Here is a 12,380-nt window from a genome sequence, read left to right on the forward strand (position 1 = left end):
TAAATTAGCTCAACAAAAACAGCAGGGCAGCCTCCAGCCATGACTTACTTGCTGAAATGAAATCTTTTAAGACACAATTCTGTCTCTTCCCCCAAACCACCGATGCTGCTTTTCTCTGGGACACTCTTTTGTGAAAATCTGCTCAAGCTCAGAGTTTCCCTATTTCATTGCCATTTCTTAGAAGAACAACAACACAAACACAAGCCCACAGCCTCTGTTATGAGAGTCACAAAAAACCTATTTCTTAGTCTTTGTAAGAGAGCTGCTTTATATAATGGTTCATGGCTCCAAATGAGAAGAATTATCCTAAAGGCATACATGAAAGAATTTAGCATTTCAATAACCTAAAGAAAAGTTATTTGGGAAATGAAAATTATCTAACCATTTCAGTACACAGTACACTTTAGATAGCTTTACTTCCTTTCATATACATGTACTGACCAAGTTTTCATTTTTTAATGCAAATCAAATGATTAGTCAAGTGGGCCTTAGGAAACATCACTATGAACAAAGTTAGTGGAGGTGATGGAATTCCAGTTGAGCTATTTCAACTCCTAAAAGATGATGTTGTGAAAGTGCTGCACTCAATATGTCAGCAAATTTGGAAAACTCAGCAGTGGCCACAGGACTGGAAAAGGTTGGTTTTCATTCCAATTCCAAAGAAAGGCAATCCTAAAGAATGCTCAAACTACCACACAATTGCACTCATCTCACATGCTAGTAAAGTAATGCTCAAAATTCTCCAAGCCAGACTTCAGCAATATGGGAACCGTCAACTCCCTGATGTTCAAGCTGGTTTTAGAAAAGGCAGAGGAACCAGAGAGCAAATTGCCAACATCCGCTGGATCATGGAAGAAGCAAGAGAGTTCCAGAAAAACATCTATTTCTGCTTTCTTGACTATGCCAAAGCCTTTGACTGTGTGGATCACAATAAACTGTGGAAAATTCGGAAAGAGATGGGAATACCAGACCACCTGACCTGCTTCTTGAGAAGCCTATATGCAGGTCAGGAAGCAACAGTTAGAACTGGACATGGAACTGGTTCCAAATAGGAAAAGGAGTACATCAAGACTGTATATTGTCACCCTGCTTATTTAACTTCTGTGCAGAGTACATCATGAGAAATGCTGGGCTGAATGAAGCACAAGGTGGAATCAAGATTGCTGGGAGAAATATCAATAACCTCAGATATGCAGATGACACCACCCTTATGGCAGAAACTGAAGAAGAACTAAAGAGCCTCTTGATGAATGTGAAAGAGGAGAGTTGAAAAGCTAGCTTAAAGCTCAACATTCAGAAAACTAAGATCACAGCATCTGGTCCTATCACTTCATGGCAAATAGATGGGGAAACACTGGAAACAGTGGCTGACTTTATATTTTGGGGCTCCAAAATCACTGCAGATGGTGGCTGCAGCCATGAAATTAAAAGACACGCATGTACACCTGTGGTGGATTCATGTCAATCTATGCCAAAACCAATACAGAATTGTAAAGTAAAAATTAAAAATAAATAAATAAATTAAAAAAATAAATAAATAAATAAAAGACACTTACTCCTTGGAAGGAAAGTTATGACCAACCTAGACAGCATATTCAAAAGCAGAGACATTACTTTGCCAACAAAGGTTCGTCTACTCAAGGCTATGGTTTTTCCAGTAGTCATGTATGGATGTGAGAGTTGGACTATAAAGAAAGCTGAGCACCAAAGAACTGATGCTTTTGAACAGTGGTGTTGGAGAAGACTCTTGAGAGTCCCTTGGACTGTAAGAGGTCCAACCAGGCCATCCTAAAAGAGATCAGTCCTGGGTGTTCATTGGAAGGACTGATGTTAAAGCTGAAACTCTAATACTTTGGCCACCTGATGCAAAGAGCTGACTCATTGGAAAAGACCCTGATGCTAGGAAAGATTGAGAGCAGGAGGAGAGGGTGATCACAGAGGATGAGATGGTTGGATGGCATCACCAACTCAATGCACATGAGTTTGGGTAAGCTCTGGGAGTTGGTGATGGACAGGGAGGCCTGGCAGGCTGCAGTTCATGGGGTCACAAAGAGATGGACACGACTGAGTGACTGAACTGAACTGCTTATCTGGTGAATGTCAGGCCTGAGACATTTCAAACCAAATTCACTGCAGAAAAACTAATGAAATGAAGAACGTCAGTCAGCTCAAAAATCTACAGCATTTCACACTAGGTGCAAAACAGGACCATTAACCACTCCCAAAATATGAGGCTTAGGATGTGGTTTTCATTATCCAAGGTTTCTAATAGCTCCTATCAATGAATATTTTATCAATTTCTAACGTTTGCTGTAAAATACAGTTTTACATGTGCTCCTAAAAATATTATAAAACATGATACAATAAGTTCAGGTAAAAAAAGATGTGCCTCATCAGTCTGCTTTGGTCTTTATGAGCAATATCAACCATATTAGATTCTTTCTTTCAATCATTGTAATTACTAAGCAATTATGTGCCATGCACAGCACTAGACAATAGAGATAAAGTGACAAAAAAGACCTTTTGGTGTTAAGATACCCAAATAACTACCTAATTACAGGTAAGTAAGCAGTAAGTGCTATGAAAGATAAGTTAACAGTTAACAGTTAAGTAACTGTTTACTTTTAGGGCAATGTTAGAACAACTACAATGTGAAATTTTAAGTTAACTAATTTAAAGTTGGCTAAATTTGGAATACCAAGAGTTTTCCTCCTGAGCATATTGAACATGAAAAATTCTTTCTACGAAATTATCTATATAATAATTTATTCCCTCTAGTATCACAACTACCTTTGTCCAGATGTGAGCCGATTAGCCTTACAGATTTGCATTCTAAGACACACAGCCTCAACAATAAGAACACTAGTGTGGGCTGATAAAGGAAAATCAAGAATATGCTACAATATATCATGAATCAAGATTTCTGTTTATCTAATTTGATCCAAAACTTACAGTGAAAACATAGCAAAAGTATCCCTTAGGAAAAAAAAACAAGACTTCATTAAAGAACAGAGGTTCAAAATAGCAAATGCTATTTAATACTACTTTCTTGAGTTAATTCTATAAAAATCAAAGAATAATGTAAAAGAGTTAATAAAGCCTATTTCTTATATGAAACTTCATAGAAGTTTAATTCAGTAAAAAATATTCCATTTTTAACTATATTTTTCTGCACCCCTAGAAATTCTAATATACTGGTAACATGTCTTCTCCTTTTATCTTCCAGTCATTCTGAAGCAATCTAGTTACTGAATGCTGGAACGAGTGAGGCTTGTGGAGGTTTTTTGCTGTCACTGGAGCCAAAAATAGTTACACTTGAACAAACACTTGTAAGTACTTAGGATAAACATCCACGTAATAGTTATAATATACAGTAGAGTGGTGCTATATTATAATTCTGTCCTTCCATTCCTTGGAAACCACGTGTATGAACAGGTTAGCAGAGAAGCAATAATAACGTCTTCTGATAACTCAATAATTAAATCAGCATATTATAAATTCCACTTTTTAGTAGTCTAGCTGGTTTCTGGGATACTTAACCATCACATTAGTCCAAAGGAGAGTAAGAAAGCAAAGAAATATAAATGCTAATTAAGGTTACCTTTGTGCCAAAGATGACGAAAACATTTGTCCAAAGGCTGGTTCAGAATCACAAGGCAGTATTTCAAACTCCCTATGGGAAAAAAGCAAAATCAAGTAAACAAGTGAAGTCTTGTGTTCCCTAATTTGAGTCTGGAATCGTACTCTTATTAGTTTAGGTTTTAAGTCTACACAGAGCTAAATTTTAATCACAGCTAATTTCTTATACCTGGATTTGAAAAGACACCATAGGTTAACTGGATCTACTTTATTCCATGTGTCCGTCACATAACTATATTGCTGAGGAATTTATTATTAAAATATAGTTCATCATAAAACCAACTGCAGACCATGAAGCTGTAAAGAGTCGAACACAACTTAGCGACTGAACAACAACAAGTGCTTCTTTTTGTAGGGGTGCACAGCAAAAATGCCCCGATGTGAATTCTTTTCCTTATGAAACATACACCACTTTGCTACAAGTACCCTTCTGCCTGGCTGGTTTGGTATCACCTTGATGTCTGCCAAGCTGCTTGGGTCTAATGGGTGTGTCCTTTTACAGGCATTTTCATCCTCATTTAGTCACAGTCTGTCTTTCCCTCTCAACCTCTCCCTCAGCCCCACTTGAACTCACCCATGGAAAACTTCATTTCCACAAGATTCTGCTAGCTCTTTTCATGACTCTTTTATTCCCACTTTTTAGATGACACTCAAAAGACCAAGAAAGATGGAGAAAAGTTACTCCTCCAACAATCATTTCAAGCCTTTTATAATGTACTGTAAAAAGTGCAAAGCAGAACACAATGAGGCTGGCTGAAAATCTGTCATTCAGCTCAGTCTGAGCACTTCATTTCATTTATGGAAAAGAAATGTTTGTTTGGTGATAAGAAAAATTAATTGTTTTTTTAAGCAATCTCAGTGTTAGAAATAGAATGAGATAAGGAAATGAAAAGCGGATGCCATCATCCACAGCAAATGTTATTAAGTGCCGATTATACATCGAGCACTAGGCGTATGAAGAGGAATAAGATTACAGGGTATCTGCAAGACAAGACATTTATAATGAAGACGATTTATTCCACATGCAGGACAACACAAGGATAGGAGGAGTGCCAGGCAACAGACAGACGACTGTGGCAGAAGTTCAAAGCCTAGAAAGTCAGTGAGGTCTAGTGTCATCCTAGAAATCCTGCGGATATGCAGATCTCTGAACTTGACCTTAAAAAGATAGCCAGGCAGAACAAAGAAAAGGGCATTCCAGACAGAAAAGACAACGCACAGGAAGCTGCTCTCCTTTGCCAGTAGGACTGTTACCATGGAAAGTTTAGGAGGCAACATCCTAATGACGGGCACCTGAGACATGGATCCCAACATTCCAAAGTTTACACATGCTCTTTACAATGACAGAGAAATTTCCGTCCTGGCATCCAGGAAGTATTTAAGAGTGATGCAGAAATGAGTAGTAAAAGCAATTTATGTATACTGGAGGATCAGCCATACAGAGATGACAGACGAAGGTGAAAGTGCAGACACGCAGCTGAGATACTGCGAAGAAAGGGCAGAGAGAGAAAAGAACAAATTGCAAACCTAAATCGTCATATTTTGCTCAGTGTTACAGAGCAGAAGGACGTCAACAAAGGAAATATAGAAGAAACAGCTACAAAGGTAAAAGAACTAAGAGTATTTCCAAGAATGTGGCATCAATAATGCAGCATCAAAGAGACTAGACAATGAGAAAAGGCTAACAAGGGGGCGAAAATGTCAAAGCAAAGTCTGAAGATTCAGAGGACAGTAAGAGAACAAGGAGTGAGAAAACTGTGAGATGCGTCTTCTTAAATAAAAAAGTGAACTGTGAGAAATGGGGGAGAAAAAGGCAACAAAGTCCAGAGAAAGTATTTTAAATATAGAATATATTGTATTCTAATTAGGAAGAGGGAAGTGAGAGAGAGAAGGGAAAGGATTCATTCATTCATTCAACAGGTATTTATAGAGCACAAAGCAGTCTCCTTTGGGAATTAACATACCCGCCCCCCTCCAATCCTGGACCAAAGGCTTACATACTATTGATAAAAACAGGTATTGAGACTGAAGCAGAGGATGATCTATCACAGCCATACACGAGACTGAGATAGAGGCAGAGGATGACTGATTTCCTCATAAGAAAGTAAACAAGAACAAGGACAAAATATATATGAAAGTCGAATGGACATCGAAAATAACTGCTGCAAGAAATGGACTACAGGAGCTGACTATCCACAGGTTTAAAAATAGGAATTCAGTTGGGGTCAGCTAGCAGACACAGGACATCAGATCGGTCTCAAATTCAGGACTTTTCCCACCCATTCTGGGATGTTGAAACAGGAGTCGGTATAAACAAGATGGTGATGATGGCTGGTTGGAGAACTGGCAAAATCACTTGTCCAGAGGTGAGGGGAAGCCAGGAGGCATCTCTGGGCCACAGCAGAGTGAATGATAGTGGCAAAAACCAGTGATTACCGCACAACATTCCTCCTCCTCTTACTCAACAACAGAATCCTGAGGGGCTTTTGTGGTTTCGGCTTTGGTTTTTGCTTTGACTTTCTGGCTTTTTTTGTTTTGCTGGGCATATTACTGTCCAAATGAAAAACTATGACTTAGATTCTCTCCAGCAAAACGTAGTCAGAGCACTAAGTTCTGGCCAAGAAAATGTATAGAGGAGCCTGATATGTTACTTTTAGGGAGTCTCCTTAAAGTGGGGCGGGGGGGGCTTTTTCTTCTGTTTTTCTTCCATTCTGCCATCTGGAGCAAGACTGATGAATGAACAACAGTCTAGCAGCCACCTGGGATGCAAAGAACAAAGACGACAGGCTGAGAGAGCCTGGGTCCCTGATGACTCCATGAAACCTCTGCACCAGCACTTCAATGCCTGACTCCAGACTTCTTTTATACGAGAAAAAAAATTAAACTCCTACTTTAAGTCAATAATCCTTGGGGTTGTTATTCTGTAGAGAGAAACTGAATTTTAATTAATGGGGTGATCATGGTCTTCACTGGGTTAAGGTAAAGATGATCAAGAGAGAAACTGGAAAAGACAAAGCGCAGGCAAGCATCAAAACACAGGAAGACTTCAACTCGTTCATTTATTCAACAGGGATAAGAGATTCATAGCCTGTAAATGCTTGATACGACGTTAATGGCAAGGAGCTAACAGGATAAACCAATGGTCCTTTAATCTTTGGCAAGGTCTGCACTGCTAAAGGAGGCATTCAACAATATTGCATGTATGTGTAAGTGAAGGAGCAAACTGCTTTCTGTCACTGATTCTTTGATATGTGAACTCAGTATTTTTGTGGCTCAAAGAACAATCTGATGAAGGGGAAAAGCATTATTATCCATCTTGCTGCTCCTCTAAAACCCATACTTTCATTAAGGCGTTATCTGTGAAAGCATTTCGAAAAGAACCGAGACGTTTGAAAATGTATAGTACAGTTTGCTAATGATGTTATCCAAGAATTAACTACTCCAGCTATTTCTATACATAACAGTTATGTTAATCTGGTTCTATACATAAAGATCCTTAGGTACTAGGATCTAATATTCTTTCTTCTTCTAATCTAGACTCCTCTGCAATTAAAACTAAATGAAGTCAGTTTGGCACTTATTTTACCCTCAAAACCCTTATGGTTACTAGTCCCTAGTAGGCTGCAGACAATGTAGTACCCAATACCACTCACTATTTCTAAATAGGTTATGAGAGAATCTCAGTGCAGAGAGAAGTCCATGTCAGCCTCAGACACTGAACCACGTGACCTTAACTTCTGACTCTGTATGTGTAGGAATTTAGAAAAATAGTCAGGACCATAGCAGTAAGGAAACTAACAGTCTTCTATTAAGTACTGGGTTAGCCAGAAAGTTCATTCAGGTTTTTTTGTACCATCTTATGGCCAACCCAGTATTTCTCAAGTTGTCACACTGATGCTATCCCTAGGAGGTATATAAAGACTTAAGAGAAAGGCTGGGAAGAATTTCTTCCTTATGTTGTAAAAACGACAACTTTTAAAATCAAATGTACTATGTCATTCCTCTCTTTCTGAGGAGAATGAGTCATTCTCTCTCAAAGAGAAATACAGGATAAGTTAAAATACTTGATTTGCTTTCCTAAAGGGATTTCAATTATAGATGATGGAAAACCCCTGATCCTGGATGGCTCAAAGCCAAGGTACTCCAAGTTGCCTGGAAACTCTGAATTAAGTACAAATGTCCAAGTTCATGGCTCAGCGGGTAAAGAATCCGCCTGCAATGCAGGAGACACAGGAGATGCAGGTTCAATCCATGGCTTGGGAAGATCCCTGGAGAAGGAAATGGCAACCTGCTCCAGTATTCCTGCCTGGGAAATCCCATGGACAGAGGAGTCTGGGCGGCTACATTCCATGGGCTTGCAAAGAGTAGGACATGACTGAGTGGCTAAGGGCATAAGCAACCAAGTTCATGACATGAAAAGGACAATCAAAAATGAGATGAAATCATCAGCCTTGAGCTAAAAAAGCAAAGAGGTCCTCTGGTGGCTAAGGACTAGTTGAACAACAAGTTCAGAAGGTAAGAAAGGTGGGAGGGGCATGCCAACTCACTTTCATTCTTAGGTAGTTCCCTCCTCGCTATTATTTAAAAACAAAACAAACTGCAAACAACAAAGAAACACCTGCTTCTCATAAGAAATGGCTGATTCTATGTTTTGTGATTGGGAGAAAGGAAATTCATAAGACAAGCCTGAACCATCAGATAGTGCCAGAAAGTAAGAAAGCACTCCCCCCAAACCCAAAAAACAAGACAGCCACACTGATGGAAGTATGCTGAAGGGGTGTAAGAGGAAATTCAAAGAGCTCCCAATAGCCCAAAGGTCAAAGCTAGAAAAGCTTAAGGAACAAAATAGTTTTGGCTAACAACCCCAAGTATAGAAATAAAAATTCATGACTCAATACTGATACAACAAAAATGACTGAGTTAATAAAATAGGAGGAAAGAAACATATATTCTAAGCGGAAAAATTCCAAAGAAATCACTATTTACTTAAGGAGATACTCCATCCTAAAGGGTGGAGGCGCAGCTGTGGGCTCTGCATCGGGTGGGCTGCACAGAGAAGCTTCCTTCTGAAGAGTGTGCACTAGAAGGCGGGGAAGCTCTACAGGGAAACCTGACCAGCTCCACTACAGTCAGATGATCAGGTCAGCATCAGCAGTCACAAACAGGATGATGAAAACAGCATTCTATCTCTTTATCTTCTTCTCCAAATTCCATATCCCCAGCCTAATCAAGAAAAATAACCCAGGAAAATCTCAACAGAGACACATACTACAATGTGCCTGCTCAATACACCTCAGAACCGTTGAGGTCAACAAAAACAAGGGAAATCTGAGAAACTGCCGCAGCCAACAGGTTCCTAAGGAGACATGATGATTAAACGTAATACTGTAGGTTGAATGAAACCTTGGGACACAACAGGGTCATTAGGCAAAAACTAAGGAAATCTGAATAAGCTATGGAACTAATAATAATATATCAATACGAGTTGACTAATTGTAAAAAACACTCCATACTAATGGAAGGTGCAGATGAATGGGAAAATGGGATACATAGGAACTATTTTTTACCATCTTCTCAATTTGTCTATAAATATAAAGCTGTTTTTTAAAAAATAAAGTCTTAATTTTTTTTTTAACACCCTGGGGCTAGGGAAAAAACAGAACTGAAACTTATTCCATAAAATAGTAATTCCACAATTATTTCATAGAACATAATTGTCATATAAATAGAGCCCAAAAGTGTTCTTGGACTTCACATACAAATCCAAGGGGGGGGGGGCGGAACCACTGATCCGAAAGCGAAGATTGTTATATTTCATCATTGGAAAATAATTGTATCAATATTTTCTATTAAGAAAATAAAAAGACTATAGCAAATCTCAAGAAAAGCAATTTTTTTATTTCAGATCTCTGAGAATAAAGATTATTTAGATTATATACAGGGCTAGATCCTATTCATATCTCTGATACAACTATCTAAAACAGTCATCCAACTGAACAGTGAAGGGGTTCAGTTCAGTTCAGTCGCTCGGTCGTGTCCAACTCTTTGCGACCCCAGGAATCACAGCACGCCAGGCCTCCCTGTCCGTCACCAACTCTGAGTTCACTCAGATGCACGTCCATTGAGGCAGTGATGCCATCCAGCCATCTCATCCTCGGTCGTCCCCTTCTCCTCCTGCCCCCAATCCCTCCCAGCATCAGAGTCTTCTCCAATGAGTCAACTCTTCGCATGAGGTGGCCAAAGTACTGGAGCTTCAGCTTTACCATCATCCCTTCCAAAGAAATCCCAGGGTTGATCTCCTTCAGAATGGACTGGTTGGATCTCCTTGCAGTCCAAGGGACTCTCAAGAGTCTTCTCCAACACCACAGTTCAAAAGCATCAATTCTTCGGCACTCAGCCTTCTTCACAGTCCAACTCTCACATCCATACATGACCACAGGAAAAATCAAAGCCTTGACTAGATGGACCTTAGTCGGCAAAGTAATGTCTCTGCTTTTGAATATACTATCTACGTTGGTCATAACTCTTCTTCCAAGGAATAAGTGTCTTTTAATTTCATGGCTGCTATCACCATCTGCAGTGATTTTGGAGCCCCCCAAAAATAAAGTCTGACACTGTTTCTACTGTTTCCCCATCTATTTCCCATGAAGTGATGGGACCAGATGCCATGATCTTCGTTTTCTGAATGTTGAGCTTTAAGCCCACTTTTTCACTCTCCTCTTTCACTTTCGCCAAGAGGCTTTCTAGCTCCTCTTCACTTTCTGCCATAAGGATGGTGTCATCTGCATATCTGAGGTTATTGATATTTCTCCCAGCAATCTTGATTCCAGCTTGTGTTCCTTCCAGTCCAGCGTTTCTCATGATGTACTCTGCATAGAAGTTAAATAAGCAGGGTGACAATATACAGCCTTGACGTACTCCTTTTCCTATTTGGAACCAGTCTGTTGTTCCATGTCCAGTTCTAACTGTTGCTTCCTGGCCTGCATACAGATTTCTCAAGAGGCAGGTCAGGTGGTCTGGTATTCCCATCTATTTCAGAATTTTCCACAGTTTATTGTGATCCACACAGTCAAAGGCTTTGGCATAGTCAATAAAGCAGAAATAGATGTTTTTCTGGAACTCTCTTGCTTTTTCCATTAGCAGTTTTTAATTAGTAAGAAATTAACACAGTATTAGTTACTAAGCAGACTGGCACTGGAACCTCACTTGTCCTCACAGTAGGTGGTCATAGCTTACAAATGACCCATGAGATCGCCTAAGGAAAAAAAAAAAAGTGAGCTCCACACAATGGCAGCAGCAGTTCACCCTCATTTCCCTCATTTATTCAGCGTATTAGGAGGTTTTTCCAGTAGTCATGTATGCATGTGACAGTTGGACCATAAAGAAAGCTGAGCACCGAAGAATTGATGCTTCTGAACTGTGGGGTTGAAGAAGACTCTTGAGAGTCCCTTGGGCTGCAAGGAGATTCAACTAGACAATCCTAAAGGAAATCAGTCCTGAATATTCACTGGAAGGACTGATGCTGAAGCTGACTCCAATACTTTGGCCAGATGCGAAGAACTGACTCCTTGGAAAAGACCCTGATGCTAGGAAAGACTGAAGACAGAAGAAGAGGGGGAGGACAGAGGACAAGATGGTTGGATGGCATCACTGACTCAATGGACATGAGTTTTAGCAAGCTCCGGGAGACAGTGAAGGACAGGGAGGCCTGGCATGCTGCAGTCCACGGGGACGCAAAGAGCAACAGGACCAAGGCACTGAATAACAACACAAACTAATCTTTACCAAATGGCTGAGCAGATTTTTTATTTTCAATGATCCAATGGATGTTGGCAATTTGACCTCTGGTTCCTCTGCCTTTTCGAAATCCAGCTTGAACATCTAGAAGTTCACAGTTCACATACTGTTGAAGCCTGGCTTGGAGAATTTTGAGCATTAGTTTGCCAATATGTGAGATGAGTGCAATTGTGTGGTAGTTTGAGCATTCTTTGGCATTGCCTTTCTTTGGGATAGGAATGAAAACTGACCTTTTCCAGTCCTGTGGCCACTGCTGAGCTTTCCAAATTTTCTGGCATATTGAGTGTAGCACTTCCACAGCGTCATCTTTTAGGACTGGAAATAGCTCCACTGGAATTCCATCACCTCCACCAGCTTTGTTCGTAGTGATGCTTCCTAAGGCCGATGTGACTTTGCATTCCAGGATGTCTGGCTCTAGATGAGTAATCACACCATCGTGGTTATCCGGGTCATGAAGGTCTTTTTTGTACAGTGCTTCTGTGTATTCTTGCCACCTCTTCTTAATATCTTCTGCTTCTGTTAGGTCCATACCATTTCTGTCCTTTACTTTGCTTACCTTTGCATGAAATGTTTCCTTCAGTTCAGTTGCTCAGTCATGTCCAACTCTTTACGACCCCACGAACTACACACCAGGCTTCCTTATCCATCACCAACTCCCAGAGTTTACTCAAACTTGTGTCCATTGACTCAGTGATGCCATCCAACCATCTCATCCTCTGGCGTTCCCTTCTCCTCCTGCCCCCATTCCCTCCCAGCATCAGCGACTTTCCAAAAGAGTCAGCTCTTCACATCAGGTGGCCGAAGTATTGGAGTTTCACCTTCAACATCAGTCCCTCCAATGATTATTCAGGACTGATTTCCTTTAGGATGGACTGGTTGGATATCCTTGCAGTCCAAGGGACTCTCAAGAGTCTTCTCCAACACCACAGTCCAAAAGCATCAGT

General features: G+C 40.2%; 1 protein-coding gene across 4 annotated transcripts in view; it reads right to left on the reverse strand.

The window, feature by feature from the left end:
• TPK1 (thiamin pyrophosphokinase 1) overlaps positions 1 to 12,380 on the reverse strand; it is a 380,616-nt gene that overhangs the window by 290,571 nt on the left and 77,665 nt on the right. For 2 of the 4 annotated variants that reach the window (XM_040260087.1, XM_040260088.1), the window contains exon 3: positions 3,602 to 3,673. The exons of the other annotated variants lie outside the window; for them this stretch is intronic. In XM_040260087.1, coding sequence (XP_040116021.1) covers positions 3,602 to 3,673 — 72 coding nt within the window. The remainder of the gene's footprint in view (positions 1 to 3,601; positions 3,674 to 12,380) is intronic. 4 annotated transcript variants of the gene reach the window in all.

Source organism: Oryx dammah, unplaced genomic scaffold (genome assembly GCF_014754425.2).
Source record: "Oryx dammah isolate SB20612 unplaced genomic scaffold, SCBI_Odam_1.1 HiC_scaffold_18, whole genome shotgun sequence".
Lineage (NCBI taxonomy): Eukaryota > Metazoa > Chordata > Mammalia > Artiodactyla > Bovidae > Oryx > Oryx dammah.